The following is a 20,469-nucleotide window of genomic DNA, read 5'->3' as shown; positions in this document are numbered from 1 at the left end:
TATGTAAAGGTCTTGGTTCTTTTATTACCTGACTTACACATTCGACCAAGCCCTTCCCGCCGTCCAAGGCCCTAGATACAGTGCGTTTTTTTAAAAAAAATTTTAAGTAACTAAATTCAATTTTTAGAGAGTTATTTTCAAATTTCAAGCACTCGTTCCCTGATTAGTGTAGGAACAAAGAAATAAATATAATGCGCACAATAGAGGGTGGGCTAAATTTTTTTTTAAAAAATAAGATGATGTCAAAAGTTTAAATACACTGCAACAATTTTGACTTACGTCGAAATTACTGATATTCTTAGTGCGGTTTCTTACGTCTGTGGAAAGTCGAGCAGCCAAACAGCAACGTATTCAGACAATCCTCCTTGGCTACTGAGAAAAATTAAGAAAACGTATGTATACTTTGTTTCTATGTTCATTGTAAGTTTTGAGTGTATTACTTCGTAGCAGAAGTAAGTACAGTACTATAATCGAAGATATACGTACACATTTATTTTATTTTAGTATGCCCATTATTTGCATGATTTTTTTTTTGTTTGTTTTTTCAAAGCGTTGGTCAACCTTCGTTAAGTAGGCAACATACATTCATCGTTAATTTTTGGTAATCCGGTCGATTCCGCTAAAGGCAAATTATATATATAAATGGTTATCGAAGTAATTGAACACCTGAAGAAATTAAACTTACTTGCTTAATACGGCGTAAGACTACTGTTAGCTTACAGAGCAGGTGTGAGGCGTTGTAGAATTTAGGGTTATAAATCTTAAGTAGCTACCATAGGTATATTGTACCATTTCTCGTACAATACAGCACTCATTTCCGTCAGCAAGGATGGAAGATGATATTTGCTCCAGAACTGACCGCAGATGTTCAATAATGTTAATATCTGGGGATTGGGCAGGCGGGGAAGTGATAATGTAGTTAATTCTGGTGTTCATGAAACCATGCCTCAGCTACTACAGCAGTTTGAATTGGCGCATTGTTATGTTGGAAAATTGTGTGAATGGCCACAAATCTCTTGTCCAAAGGGTGCATCGGCCTAAAGGAAGCACGTTCTCACGTAAAATATCCACGTAATCACTAGCAGCATTGCATTTCGTGAGCTTAATCACAGAATCCACGGAATACAAGAAATTGCGGCCTACAACGTAACAGAACTCCCGCCATGTTTCACGTTAGAGAAAAGACGGTTGGGAGCATAAACTTTTTTGAGCATGCGCTATTCATAAATCCAGTCTGTTGTTGAAGTAAGCTGAAAAGAGAAGTCATTGATGGTCCAGTTTGCATGCTCTTGGTATCACTTTCTCCGCGTTGTAGCCGATGACCAGCCGTTTGAAACAACCCGAGTGCGGATATTAGATTATGGAACATGCGTCGAAATAGATGATAGCAGTAGCCTGTCCTAGGTTCTGACTGAGTTCGACAGTCACTTTTGCCCATTAGCTTTGCGATGTTGGGAACATATTTCTTGGGTGCTCAGCAATTCCTGTCTCGTAGGTTTCTCTTACGCCCACTATTACTCTTCGCCGGTGTTAATTTGTCACGAGTTTTATATAGTGTCATCTTGGATCACTGTTCCTACTGACATGTACTTAACACACTGGCCATTTTACACGTGGGACAGCTAACCTCATAAGCTACAATTTGACATCTTAGGGGGTGCGGTGGCTCAGTGGTAGAGCGTTCACCTCCGGTGCTTGGGGTCCCTGGTTCGATCCCAGCTCGCGCCGTGTGGACTTTGTGGTGGACGAACACCGTGCTCGTGGGTTTTCTCGGGATTCTCCCGTTTCTTCCCACTTTTCATTCCACCATTTCACTCATTTCTCATTATCACCGTCTCCTTTAGCCTAACCGGCATAACCGTGGGACGTTAAACTTAAAGATTTCATTTCATTTCATTTGACATCTTAGAAAGTCAGAGAGGTCTTCCATTTTACATCTCCACCGTTTCTCTTCACAACACATGTCTGCGTTGCATCTCTCCTGGTGTACTATATACTATCACCCAGGGTGGATTGATTTAAATCAGTCTGATTTCAATCACGATATAAATCAAGATTTAAATCACTTGATTTTTTAAATAAAAATCGTTGATTTAAATCGAATTCCGAAATAAATTAATTTAAAGTGAAAATAAGTAAAATCTCGTTTTTGTTCCGTGTTTTCGATTATGGAAGTTAATAATCATAATACAATGAGACTCAAATGTACAGTATACTATGAAATAAAGTGTCATGCAGAGGATAATTAGGGGAAATCCCGTTCTGAGCAGGTAACGGAGCAAATCCTGCTTTCTTCTTCTCGTAACATTGGGTTTGGGTTTTAAAATCGTTAACTATTCCAACGGGGAAATCACCATCGACATTTGAGACGAAAATTCTTTTTTGTGTGTCTGTTTGTTTGTTCCTAGATAATAGGGCGTATTTAGAGGGGTCCTATCCCCTCTCCAACTTTTTTTTTTTTTTTTTTTTTTAAATTTTATAACTTTAGGCGAAATCTATGTATTTCATGCTGCAAGCTAGTTCAGAGTTTTTAAAAATAGGCCCCTGCCAAATATTAGTAACTTTTGTGATAAAATGTGTCATTTTTATAAACGTTGCTGTTCTTTTTCCTTAATGCTTAACCTTTTAAATTAAAACTCTAAATTAATATTTTTAGGTGATAGGATAGAGTCTTCATTATTCAGTTAGAAAAGTACCAATAAGGCTTTTTACTTAGTTTTCTTCAAGACTGAAGGCTTTTAGAACACGTTATATATGCCTTCACGCCTTTCTGCGTTGAGGCATAGTGTGTGATGACGTCATAAATTTAAAGAGATATTTTTTGTTATGCGTATTATTATTTTTTGACGGGCTACCTTTCGCATTCAGAAGACTGAAATTTTGCACACTCCTTCAGTGCACCCCTTAATAATTTTCAGATGTTTTCAGATCTTTGCGTGGAAACAGCGGGGTCCAGAGGGGGCAAAAATGTTTTTAAAAAGGATATTTTTAACCAAAAATAGCTTTTTTCGTGATTTTCCCGTCTCAGATGAAGACATATGAATGGTACCGTTTGAAAGGCTGTTCTATTCTGAAGAAAATGATGTTCATACTATGCTCCTATTATAAATAGGGATGTCTCAGGAAACTGTTAGCTCAGATCCTGTTTTATACGGGAATCGGGAGTATTTGGGGAATATTATTTTTCGCGGGCTTACTTCTGCACCTACAAGATTGAAATTTTGCATATTTACTCAGTGCATCCCTCAGTATTTTTCAGATTTGTTTCAGATCTCTGCCTTAAAACAGAGGGAGGGGTCCACAGAGGTAAAAAAATTTTTAAAAATATATTTTTAAAAGAAAATTCCTTTTTTTCCTGATTTACCCGTCCCAGATACATGGAGACATTTCAAGCGTGCCGTTTGAAAATTTGTTTTATTCAGAAGAGAATAATGTACAAATCATGATCCTAGGATAAATAGGGATGTCTGAGGAAATTTTTATATTACATCCGCGTCATCTAGGGCATTGTGGAGATGTTCTTAGCTCATTGTTAAATAGTTTCCTGACCCTTACTACTCAAAGTAGAAGCTTGAAATATTGTACACACATTTAGTACACCCTTAGTATTTCCCAGTTGATTTTGAGATCTGTGTTAACACAGGAGAATCCAGACGGGATCTTTTTTTTTTTTTTTTTTTAAAAAAAAGTTAAAAAAATGCAATTACTCTCAAAATTTCCCGTTTCAGGGACATGATAGGGAAATGTGAATCTTACCGTTTCAAAAGCTGTTCTATTTTAAAGCGAGTGATGTATGTAACATGATCCTAGGGTAAATAGGGATGATGCTGTAGCTGCTTGACTGAAAGTCTATAATTTACCTTTAAAAGGAGCCATAATTTAAAAGGGTTAAGAAACGTTGTTTGGGATTGATGTGAGTTAACGATTGGAATAATTCAAAATTCAACCCCAATACTTTCACTTAAATGGCATAATTAACATTTAATACTAATTCCTAATGCTTTTTCTTCAGTTCGCGACTTGTATTATACGAGGAGAAAGATTTGATTTAAATAAAAAAAAATCGATTTAAATCAAAAAAATCAACAAAAATGATTTTTTAAAAAAAAATCATGATTTTTTTTCCACCCTGCTATCACCCAACATCTCACTAACCAGCCAGGCGCTGCACACGCAACCTCAACGTTACCACTTTACAAACTTCTGATGTTGCCATTATTTTGATTACTATTTCTCTGCATATATTATATGTCGTCTTAATTAGTTTTAATTCAGTAACTTAGAATGGAATAGATCATGTGTTGATGCTTAAATTCTGTGTACTTAATAGCATATTCTGATTACAGGTATATCAAACTATATGGACTGAAATTTTCCAAGGAAGATCACATAATGTTCATACATTTGATGTATGAACTCGTCACAATTCCAGATTTGGAACCATGGTTGGTCAGCAAATTCGGATCCGTTTTAGTGACACTACTGAAGTGAGTATATCAATAGTATTTTGTAATAGCAATGTGAAACGCTTTTATATGAACTAGTAAACGCAGTGTGGCGGTCATTATATTGCAACACTCTCTTTTGCTTTACTATATTGAATTTGTGTAACTGAATAACAGATTCACATTTCTTGAAGCTAATTTCTTATCTTTGATGAACAGCGGGAAGAAAGTGGTCAATGATGAAACAAAAGCCAATCGGGAGATCTCATTGAGCTATAATTTATTCTTGTAAACACAAAAAATTAATCTGTGCGGTAACCATACCACCCATTAAGATGAATGCCTCACATTATGCATCGTTGGTATTGAAGTCTTAGAAAGAGAAGTGGTATTTATAATTTGCGCGCGTTGTATAAAGGTAACCAAGAAAGTTCTGTAGCTTTTTTGTGGAGGTGTGGGTATATCTAACATACTACGTGGTTGTGGCAGTTCAGTTACACCGTGAATTTGCGTAAGGACAGGATGAACATATGGCCTCCACTGAGCGTCATAAGGGCGTGTATGCTGTACGAATTCAAACTGGGGTCAAACGCCGATGCAGCGGGGCAGAAGATATGCCAAGCCTTTGGTGAGTGTGTCGAGACTACGCGGACAGTGCAGCGGTGGTTTAACAAGTTTAAGGACGGTTGCCAAACATTCGAAGACGCACCACGTGCCGGAAAACCAACACATGTACAAAATGAAGAACTGCAGGCAGCAATTGAGGCGAACAGTGGCCAGACATGCGAGGAACTGAGATTATAATTCAGTGTGAGTAGAGAGACCATTCGGCAGCTCCTCCATCAACTTGGGAAGCACTACAATTTGGGTTGATGGGTCCCACATGATTTGACTCCGGACCATAAGGCAACGCGAGCAGACACCTGTGTTTCTTTGAGGAAGAAGCCATCTGTGAACAGGATGTTTGAATGTGATGAGAAGTGGGTCCTGTACGAAGCTCCACGGCGCCGTTATCATTGGTTAGTATCCCATGAACCGGTTCCAGAACATCCGAAACCAGCACTGCACAAGAAGAAAGTGGTCCTGTGTGATTGGTGGACTGCTTGCGGCATCGTGAACTGCTACCAGCTGGTCAGAGCATCAATGCTACTGTGTACTGTTAGCAGTTGAGCCGTGTTCAAGAAAAACTCAAAACTCTGCAGCCAGCACTTCTGAATCTCAAAAGGGTCCTCCTGTTACAGGACAGCTCTAAGCCTTACGTGGCTAGGATGACGCGCGACACCATTCTGCTCCTTGAATGGGAAACACTATTGCATCCACCATACTCCCCGGACATTACACCGTCCGGTTATCACCTGTTCCATTCCTTAGACAATCACCTTAGAGGACGCCAGTTCCAATCCCTAGTAGAGGTTCAAAATGCAGTTGATACCTTCTTCGCTTCACGGCCCACCAAGTTCTATTGCGATGGAATCCATGGCCTTCCAGACCGTTGGCAGAAGGTCGTCGTTGCTGATGCGGACTATTTTTTATCTTGTAGGTGCGTCTTAGGTGACTATCGATGTTCGAAGGCGGTGTGTGAAAAAGCGACAGAACTTTCTTGGTTATTTTTATAATATTTAATATAAATTGGATGCATGTATTAGATATTCGGGATTTTTATGAGCCGTTGAAACTGTTAAGAAAGTAAAACAAACGTGATAGTAACACAAACATGAACAGTGTTATTTTCGTATCACGACGTAATTTAACTTTAATCAAAGTATTTCAATGTGCGCTGATAAACCGTACTTTCTCAAAGAAACCTAATTCATGGCAATTTCGACAATTGTAGTGTTAACATTTTGACTCAGAAACGTTCCTATGAAGATTGGAAGCTCTATCAAAGATGTCAGCGCACACTGAAAGAGTTTGATTGAAATTAAATTATACCGGTATCTGCCCCAAGGTATACTGCTCACATTTGAGTTATTTATTCATTATGTGTTCTATTGCATCTATCAGCAGTTAGATGGAATAGTAGATTAGTTTGCAGTTAACGTATCAAATGTTACGGATTTTATTAGAGATGGAAAAAAGTCGGGTTTTGTTTTGAAATTGAGGTTTTTTTTTTTTTTTTTTTTTTTGTACAGAAAGCAGTTTATTAAAAAAAAAGAAATAAATAAAAATGGAAATTTTTGATTTTTAGACTTCTTATAATTTTCGTTTTCCATTAGTGAATTCTACAATAAAAATGGTGCCTTTACAGCATTCTTACTTAAGAACCCTAGTCCATCCCAAGGCTTGGCTATATGTATTGGGTTTTTAACATTTAATTGGTGGGCCGCAGGTGTTAGTTATGCAACCACACATCACAAATGTCATGTTGATTGACTAACCACCGTATCCAATTCCTGAAAGTTATATATCCTGCAATGTGTGTTGTAAGGGTTGCCTAAATTCTAACTGGCAAACAAAAAGAAAGTATCATATACCAAGAAACAGATACAAACCCATTTTTGTTTTGGTATACATCTCGTTCTTCGTTCGGAAAACATTTTATTGTAAGCTTTAGATATTGTGTTCCATCTAATATACGTCCAGTTCGCAAAATTAGTCATAAGCGGCCATTGTCGTAAAACATTACTCAGATAGTTCTACGAACTATTCATCCGAAATAGAAAACTCATTTTGTCCACTGATTTGCCCTTTTTCTTTCCTATTGACTGATCGATTATCAGTTTTTTTTTTTTTTTTTTTTTTTTTTTTGCAGAATGTAGTAATTAAATGCTTTTTCTTGTGTTACAATAGTAAAAAACATAGAACATAGTGTTATTTCCGTATGAACTACTCTAAAAGCCCAAAATTTCCCAGGCAAAAAAGCCGTGAAAAAACTTTTTTTTTCGAGCCTTTGTATATATATATATATATATATATATATATATATATATATATATATATATATATATATATATATATATGTTTTTTTTTTGCCAACGCTGTAGTCGGTCCGATCAACTGGTTTCTGTATGAGAATCAAACAGTGTAAAGTCTAGACAGTGCTTCGATGGGTGATCATTGGGAAACAGCAGATATTGTTAACAGTAAAGCGTTCACCCAGCATCGTGAGTACAATTGAGCGCTATTTGAATGTTAAACTAGTAGCTGACCCCGGTCAACAAACCAGCAACATCGGCGATGGCACTAACAATGTACTGACTCCTCCCCTCCTTAAAAAAAAAAAAAAAGTATGCTGTGCTTAAATATTTGAGGCTTTGTGCCACGGAGTTTAATCTTTCGTGTCCCAATGGTTACGCTATGAATCCACGTTTAGGAATATTTTCTTTCTGTTTCCTGTGCTTCGCGCTGGTTACACGGTGAAACTACGTTACAGCACTGATTATTGCTGCCGTTTATTGTACAAAAATGAGCTAACTTTTACCTATACCAATAAGAAAAACCACATACAAAAATAATTGTAAAAAATTATAAATAATAATAGAGGTAGAAATAGTGTATAAATATTTAATTTAAATATACACCAAAAAAATTACTTTTTCAGGATAATGTATTTTCCTCACAGGAAGTAAGTGTTATTTCCATATTAATGTTCAAAATATTAATTTCAGGAAAAAGGAACTGCTTTCGCCTGATGAGTTGGTTCTACCATGGAGGCCGTTATATGAATTATGTAAAAGGGTGATGAACACAACCTACACAGGACTAGGAATGTACAGATACTTTTCGTAAGTACGGTTTCAATGAATACGAATTTTCTGTATTAAATTAACAATTATTATAGTATGAAATTGTGTTCGTAAGACCAGGTAAGAAAGAGGTAGACGAACGTAAGATCGAACTACTTAAATGCTACAACGAAAATGCTTCCAGGAATATAGTAATAACTTATTACAATACCACATTATGGTAGCTGACTGATAATTCATTGTGATTTGTACTCATAACAACTTATTGTACTACAGAGTTCTTCATACAGTTTTTAAAATTTTACCTTCGTTAAGTCACATTTGTAAGTCAGGTTCCAGTTGATAAAAGCTCGCAGCTTCTGGCCGTCATCAAGAAACTACAGAACAGACAAATTCCTAGTTTTAGTATTCCATTATTGTTTCGATAATACGATATTAACTCTTGCATAGGTTTTCTAATGTATTCACAGGATATTACATTGTAGCGTGTAATTGATTTTTTTTGAAGGCAGTTAAGCAATAAAAACTTTACTACATTCATATTACGTGTGCAGTTACATTAATTAATATTTAATCATTGTAGTAATTATTGATTTTCTTTCTTTATACTGTTTTTATTTTCCATTATTCATATTATATGCGTTACAAGCATCGTCTTCTACAACACATAAATATTACTATAAATACATAACATCAAAGAATTCAGTAGAGTAGAGTCCTTAAAGCTCGGCACTGGATAACTCGGCCACACCCCGCGCACAGATCTGTTCAAGGTCATTGCCGGGTATTTCTCTAAGGTCTGTCTTATCAGGTAAATTACTATACGGTGTGTATTCATTAATTTTCATTTTTTTAATATCATAAAGGCTCAATACCTTCATCAAGTACGTACTTTTTTTTTTTTTTTGTTTAAGGGTAATTGGGTAGTTTATTCTCTGTTCTCAGGCAACTAATACAAACAAGTACAGTACTGTATTTTGTGAGGAAACACTCGTACTTATTATTTTTTGACCCCATTCCCGATAACCTGGAATTTTCACAAACCCGGCCACCCTTCGGTCAACACTAGGCCGAGTTTTCGGAACTACTGTACACCTAAGAGTTAATATACTAGAAAGCCCTGTATTTTTAATTATGAATATGAGTGTAAAGAAACGCAATCGTACTTGTAATAGTCAATAGATAACTACATTAATGTCAATAGAAAACTACATTAACATTCAGCAACGTTTAAATTAGTAGAAGTTGTACAGTTTTCCTTGATATCGAGTGAAAGTGTATTAAATTAAACATATTTATGATGCGTTGCTCTTTCCGTTGTGTTATTTCGTAGGAAAGGGAAATTTAAGTTAACATTTTAATCGTTTGATACAAAAGTAAGGGTATTTCTTCATATAGTAACACGAATTGTCAAAATACAAAAAATTTCAGAGATTAAACTTACATATGTCCATTCTGTATTAAATATTTATTTTCTTTCTATGTATCAGAACTATGTTATTCGTACATGTAGGATTATTACAAATGATTGATCATGTTTTAAAATATGTAATTCCGAATTTTTTAATTCCACTTGATTACGTTAATCATGTAACGAAAATGCATCTTTCAAATTGTCATAGTATTCGCTTATGTTTCAGATGATAGCATAAGCGCAGGTTCGTGATGTCATAGAATGTGGAAAGAGTTCGTCCAGTTACAGTGCACTCTGAAAACACGGTCTGTTTAGAGAAATACGTTACATACATGTTTACGTATCGTCAGTGCTAACAGCACTGCATGAATTCAATATGGTTCGATCCCCGGCGAAGCAAGTTTGTGCTGAACTACATCGTGTCCGTGGGTTTTCTCGAGGTACTTCCGTTTCCTCCCACACTTCAATTCCATTAATTATTCCATCATCATTCACTTGCCTACCTAAATCATCCGTCTCCCTTAGCCTAACGAGCTTAAGTGTGAGGCGTTAAATCTTTGTGGTGGACAAACACCGTGTGCGTGGGTTCTCTCGGGGTTCTCCCGTTTCCTCCCACTTTCTTCATTCCACCATTTCATTCATCTCTCATCATCACCGTCTCCTTTCGCCTAACCGTGGGACGTAAAACCTAAAAATTTCATTTCATTTCATTTGTGAGGCGTTAAACTGTTTTTTGCATAAGCTCAGGAACTACATTACCACTAATTTGATTTCGACCAACAGGAACATGCTACAGTGGGCGTGAGCCAAGCTAGGTTACTACCTAGACGAATGCCTTGTGATGAAGGGAGGATACGCCAAATTTATGTTACGAGTAAAAGTTAGACACTTTACATTTTTGGTCGTGAATAATTCAGTATTTTGTGTGATATTTGTGTGAATACAGAAAGATAGGGGGGAAAAAATCGATGAATCATTTCTGTTAAGTTTTTATACTGCAAGATTTTATTCAATAAACCATCATTATTGATCGGAATCTTAATTTAGGTGCATGTGTCACTGAATTCTTGCTTGTGTCTAATGATTTTCTTTTGTTTTCAGCTCACTAGACAATACGCTTGATGCTTTGGTTCATGCTGCAAGATTGTAAGTATTCTTTTCGTTCGGAATCATTCCATTGTAATTTAGATTGTTCTTTGAATTTGTAGTAGATTCGAGATAAAATTATCGTACACTTTTTTTTTTTTTTTTTTTTAGTATTATATTATACTTTTTTTTCTTTCTTTTGAATTGAAAACTATCATAAATGTTAAATCTGTTCTTCTGATATGCAGGAACGTGTTCGATTAATGATGAAATTAGATCGTAACATTTTCTTAATACTAACCCGAGTGAAGGTTCGAATCCCACTGCAAACAGTAGAATCAGTTTTATAAAATATTGGTCTTCAGAAGAAATTTAAACTGAAATTATTCAAAAAAGTTCGAAACTAGCTTTTAAGCTCTGTATGTTTTTTTTTGCCATGCTTCGGACAGAAAGAGAAGGAAATAAATACAGCTGGGTCAGAATTTCATTGGAAGGTGGAATTCAAAGATAGTTTCTTAAATAAATAAATAAATTTAAAAGATATATATTATAGACAAGGATTGATTAAAGAAGAGAATTGACCTCTAAATGAGTTATTATCACAGAAAGCAAGCGTTAACAAGATAAAACACTTGGGTCATACGATGTTGGTCCTAGTGGTCCTAGAACATGAGCTTCTTGTATATGAATGTAGATTAGGATCGACAAGTTACCTTTGCAGCATTGCTTTGCACTGATACGTGTGTTCCGTTTCTCTTTTTTCTTACTTTTTCAAAAGATCCTTAGTTTTTTAATTAAAAGAAAAAAAAAAGTCAAGAATATTTAAGAATCAGAACTTTATTGAAATATTTAATAATATTTAGAATTACCAACGTGTATCACAAATTTCATTGAATGAAATTAATTAAAATGTTATTAGAAAGAGATAGAGGAAATAGTTTATTGGAAGCTCAAGACATATAATAAGTGTGGAAATTTGACAAAAGGCATCATTACTACATTAGCAGTGTAACTTAAAATTAAATTGGAATTCGCTGATTGAAATTACGAACATGTACAGGCTTTTGGTAATGTAATATTTGTTTCAATATCATGTATAACCTACTGTATATATATATATTATTTTTTTTTTAAAGAAGGGGAAGTTGCCGGTTCTCATTATGAATATGTTAGTAACTGCCACTTAACATGTTCTCCGACATAATCTCATTTGCGGTATTGTATGTGCAGTCAGCGACAAAAGTTCTTTCCGTGTGATGAAATTAGTTTCGTAAATAAGTTCAGAATGAAAGGATAATTTGAATACAGTTTTCAGTAAATTAAAAAGAATGTAATTTTCTGTACTTCCAGCCATACCACAATCATTCCCAAAATAAATTATTACTCAACGGAAAGAACTTTCGTCGCTCACTGTACATAGAACGTAGAATATATGCAACACTTTAAAAAATACCTAGAGATATCACGTTTTTTGAAAACTACAAAAAAAAAAAAAAAAAAAAGTGTTAGTACTGCGTATTGTTGCGCACAGCACACTGTTAATACCCTTTCCTTAGGAAGAAACAATGCCTATGCCAATAAGGAACTTGTTTCTATTTGTTACTGTAAGCAGTGTACAATTGCTAGTTTCACAGATAAATTGTCTGGTACTTAGAAGGCAATCCTTTTTCAGTTATTTTCCTCCGTCGGCGACTCAGGAAATCCTTGATGAATGGAGACCCGTTATGTGTCCGTTCTCTGTGACCATGTGCAGTACAATGGAAAATTTCGAATGGTTCCTGCCGATAGCACTCCCTCCTGAAAAGAGCCATATGGGCTACAAGCTGTGGTTTGATGAAATGATGAAACTATGGGAAGTGTGCCATAATGCTACCAATTGGGAAGGGGTAAGTGGTCGTTTATCAGATAAAATATAGTTGCTGCTTTCTTGGCATAATTTTTGCGCGGTTACAGTACACGCGTGTCTTCAGTTTTAATGTGATGAAGCTTTATTGTATATGGAGAAATACTAAAATTACTTAGAAATATATCCACGTAGGTCTTTATCACTGTACGACTCGGTGTTGTTTGACAGATCATCATGTATTATTTTCTAGTTACCAAAAAGTGAATTTATTGATCTATGCGTTCCAGAGTTATCAATAGTATCGTTTATATAAATGTTTCTTTCTTCAAGCTACTGTATATGCCAGTAGCCTTAATGCATAATATGAATTAAATATTCAAGGCGGACGATTTATCTTGATACGCCCTTTTCACTTTTAAAATAATGGACAAAAAACGCAGAAAAAGAGAACTTTAAAGTACAAACAGATCAAAAATACCGTATTACTCGATTCTAAGACGCACTAAGACAGTTTTTTTGCTTCCAGAATCTAGGTACGTCGTAGATTTGAGTTATACAAATTTAGGCCAGATTAGCTAGAGTTTTGCCAAAAATTGCAAAGAATGTATATAATATACCAGTTTAATATAATACGATACCAATAATGGATTCCTATAAAACTGACGCAAGCAAGTATTGTACCGTAATTACATTAGGAAAATATGTACCAGCAGATGCACATGAATATACCGTAAATTCCAGCAGTAAGTTCAGTGTTTATTTTTCCATAACATGATTTGTTTTCCCATGTTTGTTTATTTTTTCTGTCATTCTTTAAAATCAGAACAGTGTAGGTTTATTTATTTATTTATTTATTTATTTATTTTCGCCAAGGGTGCGTCTTACATTTGAGTGCGTTTTAGATTCGCCCAAATACGGTAAGTAGGAGAGGGAAACATATTTGAATGGAAATAAAGTAATACATATTCCAGTCTGTGCTTTCTTTGCCTAGCAGACGTATTGTTTGGGTCTGAAAATGTGAATCTTGGGTCCTTGCACTTTGGTTGAGAGCGGAAGTAACGAGATCACTTTTAACTCATCCCTTACGCCTACCAAAAAATATTATTGTAATGTTATAGAAGCAAAGTAAATAAACAAATTGTTTTAAAAAGTTCCGATAAATATGCCATTTTAAGTAGTATATCAAATTTTACCTTTTTTCATATCTTTCGAATGGTTTGAGATACCAAATTGTTGTAAACGGCATTAGGATCTTTATGTCTATTGAAACCATGTGCGTAATTGGATGGGATACATATCTAAACACTTTCTCGAGATAAAGTTCTTGAAAAAAAGTCAAATTTTCAATTCGTTGTAACTTCGTTTCTATTAGTTCGAGATACCTCATATGATGATCGCAGTATTCGACACTAAGGTATTTTCGATGTGCATTACCCTGCTCTTCTCACTTGCGTTATTACTGTTGTAGAACCCCCCCCCCTTCCCCAAATTTGGTTGTTTTTCGATGTCTGTGATGCTGTAACGTTCTTTGCAACACTGCATGACAAGTGTAGTACTGTAAGTTTTCGTTTTATATGCAGGTTTGAAATATATAATAATCTAACGTAGTGCTTAAAAAAAAAAAAAAAAAAAAAAAAAAACCTTTGTATGGTGAGTTGGCAACACTGTTATCACTGTTGTGAGTTGGCCTTGTGGTATCACAGAGTATGCCAAAGTGTCCCTCTTGTATTTGGGTGATGCGAAAATGTAGTTTTTTTCTTTTTTTCTGTTGTTTGTTGTAAAAGTTTCAAGAGCGCACCAAAATAAATAATCCACCTTGCAATAGGCTGATGTATGTTTTACGAAATAAAATAAGAGATGGTGGTAGCATGTAATCTTATGAATGCGATAATATCGTAACTTAGCTTTGCATAGATAGAGTACATTGGATAACTGTCTTCCTTGTTAACTTTGCTTTCATTTTTTTTCCCCAGGAAATTATGTGGTTGATGGCTCGACTTGCAAGCAATAATATTGGATATATTGATTGGGAACCGTACATACCTATTATGTTCACAAGATTTTTGCGAAGCCTTAATTTGCCCGTTGCTTATAAACAAATGCAAAACTCCAAACACCACAAACTTGAAACATCGGCAATTGCACTATGGATAGTGTCAGTTTTAGTAAGTATAATGTATTTGTTAATTAATGTATTCTTTAAGGAGAGTTAAGTGAAAGATCCATATAGCTTACAAAGAACGGGCTTCGCAGTGATGTATTAATTTGTTCTTTCTGAAATTTAAACCTGTAGTTAAAACTAGGTAGGTACCACTTAATCTCGATATTGTTACAATAAATTCCCTAATCAGATTATTAACCCCTATAAATAGAGAACTTGTTTTCAAGTTGTTCTCCAAATAGGTGTGCTTACCTCGGGAGTTAATGGAAGACTTACACTGGGCTTAGATCTAAAAGATAGCTAAGATGCACTTTCCGAAGATGAACAACTCGTTTTATTAAGCGCGTTCGTAGACAGTCTCTCCGATTTAGCATCGTATTCGGCACACGTTTAAAGGTGCTTTCCCCATTAATGGGATTTGGTTAGTAACTCATCAGTTTCTGTTATAAATAATGGTTTGTAGAATATATGGAGTTTTCTGAAACATTGAGTTATGAACATTCATTATCCAACTGTTTGAACTGATATTGTAAAGCTTAGTCAAATGAAAAGGAAAAGACTTTTTTTTTTTTTTTTTTTTTTTTTTGTACTCGAACTAAAATTCGTATGGCAGTTAACATCTCCAATCACGGAAGAATCTTATTGAATCACAGCAAAGCAGCAATAACACCCCTCTTCCAAATAAATAAATAAAAATACTGTAATAAATTTAGATGGTAAAGTTAAGTTACCAGACACTTCCATTTCTGGGGACAGTTCCCGATATGTACAAATCTGTTGTGGTAGGCGTTGTTGGTTTCATTGAGTATAGCTATATTATAAAGCAAAAGGAGAGAGAGGCCACCAAACACAACATGAAATTTTTATCGCTCTCGAATTCGATCCAGAAAGCATTGAAGGCCTGCAAATTCAACCAACCAGTCAGAGAGATAATTACAGTTTGCATGAACTTCAAAGAAGTTGTTTCTTTGTGTCTAACGTGACGTTTATTATTCGTACCTTTATAAAGCATTGTATATTCAGTTACTTATTCCCAAGCCCTTTGATTTTATTTTAGTTACAGGGGCCCGCGGTGGCTCAGTTGTAGAGCGTTCACCTCTGGTGCGTGGAGTTCCTGGTTCGATCCCAGCTCCCGCAAAGTGAACTTTATGGTAGGCAAACACCGTGTACGTGGATTTCCTTGGGGTTCTCCCGTTTCCTCCTGCTTTCTTCATTCCACCATTTCATTCATTTCTCATTATCACCGTCTCCTTTAGGCTAGCCGGCATAACCGTGAGACGTAAAACTCAAAGATTTCATTTCATTATTTTAGTTATATGTACCGAGCATATATCCCAATATGCTTAGTTTTGCATTTGAAGGATGGGAATAACAAGGTAATTTTATTTATAGTATTAATATAATGTGTGTAATCGTATTTGTTGATCGGTAAATGGAGAATATCTTTGATTTTACTGTAACACAGATACCGTGTGGCAGATTGTGTTAAGACTAATAAAACTCACCTGTAATGTTCCCAGAGTGCATTATAGGTGAGGGTTAATTAATACGAGGTGTGTTCAAAAAATATCGATCCTTTGGTTGGCAAAAATACGATAATTGCTTTGGAAATCCGAAACACTAATCCCCTTTAAAGTAGTCTCCTTGATAATGCTCACACTTCTTCCAGTGTTCCCGCCATTGTTGGAAACACTTTTGGAACACAGGTTTTGGAATGGTGAGCAACCGTGCCGTCGCATTCCGCATAATGATATCTTCTCTTGACTCAAATCGGGCCCCTTTTAGTGGTATTTTCAGCTTGGAAAATAACCAAAAGTCACGCAAAGCCATGTCGGGTAAGTAGGGAGTCTCACAGCACACAGGAATATTGTGTTTGGCGGTGAAAGCCTGAATCAAATTTCGCGGACACTCTCCTCATGCCCAAATTCCCCTTCAAAATTGAATGTACCGACCCGATTAAATGGTTTCCGCTTGGGTATTGCCAAGGTTTTGACAAAATTTGATGCAATATCTCTGCCTGCGTCTTTCTGTCATTTAAAAAAAAAAAAAAAAAAAAAAAAGAGCTCACTACATGTCTTTATTCGTTGACTGACTACCAGCAACTGACGCTTTCTACGGCGGGAAAAAATTCACAACTGCGCATGAATGTCCCCTACACTGAAGAAAGTCTCCCTCGCTTCATTGCTTTACGCGGGAAAAAAATTAGCTTCGATACTTTTTTAACACACCTCGTATCTTTGATTGCCGCAGGCTAAATTGTATTATATGAGGTTTCGACCTTTCAGTTTTTATGTCCTACAATTATGCCCTGTAGGCTTAAGGATACAGACAATTAATGAGCGTGAATAATTGTAATATAGTGTGATGGAATGATGATGTGTGGGGAAGTGGGAGAACTGCGAGATTACTCACAGACACTGTGTTGTCCACCAAAAATTCAAATGGCCTTGGATCGAACCATAATGTAAGGTTTCTGGTTGAAGGGAGTTTCAAACTAGGATGGAGAATAGTGCACGGGCGTCTTGTGTGAAAGCACGTGAAATATTATATTAAGTAGGCATAGTTTATATTAGTAATAATTCATAAAATGCATTATAAGGTTTTCCTGTAATACCTGAGATATGTGGGTCGTTCAGAGTGTTTCCGTAAGGTTTAAAAAAAAATATTTTTTAAGATACATTTGTAAACTATACGTACATATATAGGTGGATCCTCCCTCACCTCTTCATGTAATTCCCATGCACCAATTTGTCCAAATCTTTTACAAAAAGTCAGGGCTCTGACTATCAGGGGAAACATTTTTCATCAGTTTCGAATCTGCGCTGAATTGAGGCTATATGAAGAGTGGGGCAGCTGTTCCCACCGTAATTGTTCAATTTTGTCTTGTTTGCGTGCTGAATGGAAGTGGGCGTTATCGTCAGGAGGAAGAGACCAGGTTGCTTATGTCGAATTGCGTTTCCTGAAGAAGAGTTGAGGTTCAACATAAGCGAAAAGCGCTTTTTTTTTTTCAGAGGGTTTGGACACATTGGAGCAACGGTGAGACAAAGGTCTGAATCTCAATGGAGATTATATGAAGAGGTGAGGAAGGACCCATCTACATACATATGTATAATTTACCTTTTTTTTCAGCTTAGGGAACCTTTTATATTGAACGACCCACGTAGGATAGTTGTTTACTTTTAGATGCACAAGACAGTTCAATAATCCACCATTTTATTAGTTATCATCATCATAATATCCGTTAGCCTCACAACATAATCGTTGGAGGTTACTCTAGAAATTTCTTTTCATTTGCTGATATAATTGTCCTACAATTCGTTTCCAAATGTTACATGTGAATTTACGTTTTAATAATATTTGTGTTTCTTTGTTTTCCAGGGAGGTAATAGTAGTGCTCAAAAGTATTTGGATAAATTTATGAAAGCTTTAGAATCATATTTCTATCCTGCAAATTTTGGTCGATGGTTGGGTAAATTAAAGGAGATGCTGAGGAAGTTACCTTTGTTTTTCATCCAACGGCTACATAGGTATGAATTTCCATTTTATTATCTTTACCTCAAAATAGGAAGATACTATAAATAGGGTTACTTGTTAGAAAATGTTATTATTAGTATGTGTACGGTCATAGCCAACCGTAACCGTAAGCCCCTTTTTGTCCACAAAATTATATTGTCCAGAATTTCAGTAACAAACAACAGAACCGTGTAATCTGTAGCATAAACTAAAAGATCAGTCGTTATGGTGTATTCTGCTATATTTCAATGTGTTGAACAACTCAATAATCGAATTCTGCTGTCTTTATCTACGGCATTTTCACAAGGCAATATGTGAAGGAAAGAGTATTTATTAATGATATGATAAATGACAACTAATTACGTTAGTACCGACAATCTACAAGGTGGGTGGGAAGTAACTAGATATTAAAAAATGCTTAAATAATGATTCGAACAGTAATATACAGCAGGTCTCAATTCCTCATTAAAATACAGGGATCTTAATTTAATGAGGAATGCAAACATCTTTTATAAAAGAGGTACCCATTTCAAATACGATTTGCGTCTGAATAGTACGTGTCGCTGTAGTCACCGGCAACGCCAATGAACAAATGGGCCAGTTACAGTTCAGTGACGAGTCCATGCAGGTTATCGTGAATCATGTCTAAGCTGACAGAGTTTCAAAAAGAGCAAATTATGGGTACGCGTATGGTGAGAGCATCCGTGACGAAAGTAGCGGAAATGTTTGGTGTATCAAGAGGCAGTCTCGAAGATCATGATTACCTACGAGTGTTCCTGAAAAACCGCATCAGCAAAGCACCAGTGTGGACGCAAGTATTTGTTGCGTAGCAGATAGACGCATATTGGGTAGGATTGTAATCAAGCAGATCACACAGCTGAGCTGAATATAGTGCTTACAAATTATGTGAGCGTCAAACAGTCAGAAGAGAACTCCACGAGCTGGATATTTATAGCAGATCCGCAATTCCCAAACCACTTGTGCTATACGGAAACAGTGGTGCAAAACCAATGAAAACTGGACAGTGGAAGACTGTCATGTGGTCGGATGAATCTTCCTTTATATTGTTTTCAACTGCTGGCCGAGTTTACGTGTGGAGAACGCCAGCACAAGCGTACGATACAGACTATCTGTACCAAGAGTGAAGCATGGCGGTGTTCAGTGATGATTTGGGTAGCCATATTCTGGTATTCTGCCGGAAACATCATCACCTTCTATAGACATGTCACTGCCAAGGACTACGTAACCATTTTCAGTGACCAGCTGCATTCCATGGTACAAACTTGGTTCCCAGATGGTAAAGTCGTGTTTCAAGATGACAGAGCCCGTGTTCATACAGCTCACATCGTCCACGACTGGTTTAATGAGCACGAAGATGAAGTGTCACATCTGCCATGGCCTCCACAATCGCCAGACCTCAATATCATTGAGTCCTTGCATGTTTGGAGATCAAGGTGTGAGTCCACTACCCACCACTTGTTTCTAGAACAATTTGCAGCCAGTGGTTCTTTCAGAAAAAATATTCCCGGGGTTGAAGGAAGGTCACACATAGTATTCCGGGGAACACTGATGGTACTATTCTATTCATTATTATATTATAAATGTATTATTTCGGTCTCCTCCGGGGGAGGCACTCTGAGCTTCGGGGAAGCAGTGCCCCCCAAAAAACATGTCTGGCAGAAACACTGTTTGCAGCTGCTTTGGTGGAAGAATGGTACAACATCCCTTTGACAGTCATACGTAACCTGTATTTTTCCATTCCCCGACGATTGCAGACCGTTCTACGTACCAAAGATGGTCCTACTCGTTGTTAATAAAGGTAATGTGAACACCTTTTCAGGTGTTCCATATTTTTGTCCATTCCCTGTACATGCTGTAGTTGAGTTGGCTTTTAAAAAATACGTGCAGGTACCTGGTAAGTAAAAATTTGAAGAATATAATTCTAGGGAGAAGAAAACTTGTCATATCGGGATGCAAGTCAACTCCAGCCTAGTTGTAATTCTTGTTTCTTTTGTTCTTTGTTCTTTCCAAATGTCTAATATGTTTAAAATAAACCAATTCTATATTAACGATAAAATTATTTCTATTTCCAGAGAACGATATAAGAAACCTACTTGGGAGACACCTGTTCCAGACAGCCACAAATTAACTGATGAAGATGTTACAATGTTTGTGAATTCTATCAAATCTGTAGCTATTCAGGCGATGTTCTCTAAAATGGGAAATATTGAAGTGAATCAAGCGTTGCAGCACTTGGCTACCTTAAGACCTGAAATTATCATTCCACTAGTATTGGAAAGGTAAAATGAATTGATAAG

At 36.2% G+C, this 20,469-nt stretch overlaps 1 protein-coding gene across 4 annotated transcripts in view; it reads left to right on the top strand.

The window, feature by feature from the left end:
• The window catches only part of LOC145663994 (proteasome activator complex subunit 4-like), a 118,755-nt gene that overhangs the window by 8,847 nt on the left and 89,439 nt on the right, over positions 1-20,469 (top strand). For all 4 annotated transcript variants that reach the window (XM_081730275.1, XM_081730274.1, XM_081730273.1 and 1 more), the window contains exons 2-8: positions 4,347-4,487; positions 8,054-8,170; positions 10,647-10,691; positions 12,304-12,517; positions 14,451-14,642; positions 18,017-18,165; positions 20,245-20,451. In XM_081730275.1, the coding sequence (XP_081586401.1) occupies positions 4,347-4,487; positions 8,054-8,170; positions 10,647-10,691; positions 12,304-12,517; positions 14,451-14,642; positions 18,017-18,165; positions 20,245-20,451 (1,065 nt within the window). The remainder of the gene's footprint in view (positions 1-4,346; positions 4,488-8,053; positions 8,171-10,646; positions 10,692-12,303; positions 12,518-14,450; positions 14,643-18,016; positions 18,166-20,244; positions 20,452-20,469) is intronic.

Source organism: Thermobia domestica, chromosome 11, assembly GCF_964235325.1.
Source record: "Thermobia domestica chromosome 11, izTheDome1.hap1.1, whole genome shotgun sequence".
NCBI lineage: Eukaryota > Metazoa > Arthropoda > Insecta > Zygentoma > Lepismatidae > Thermobia > Thermobia domestica.
The sequence above is the reverse complement of the archived record's forward strand: the minus strand, read 5'-3'. Positions and strand labels throughout refer to the sequence as shown.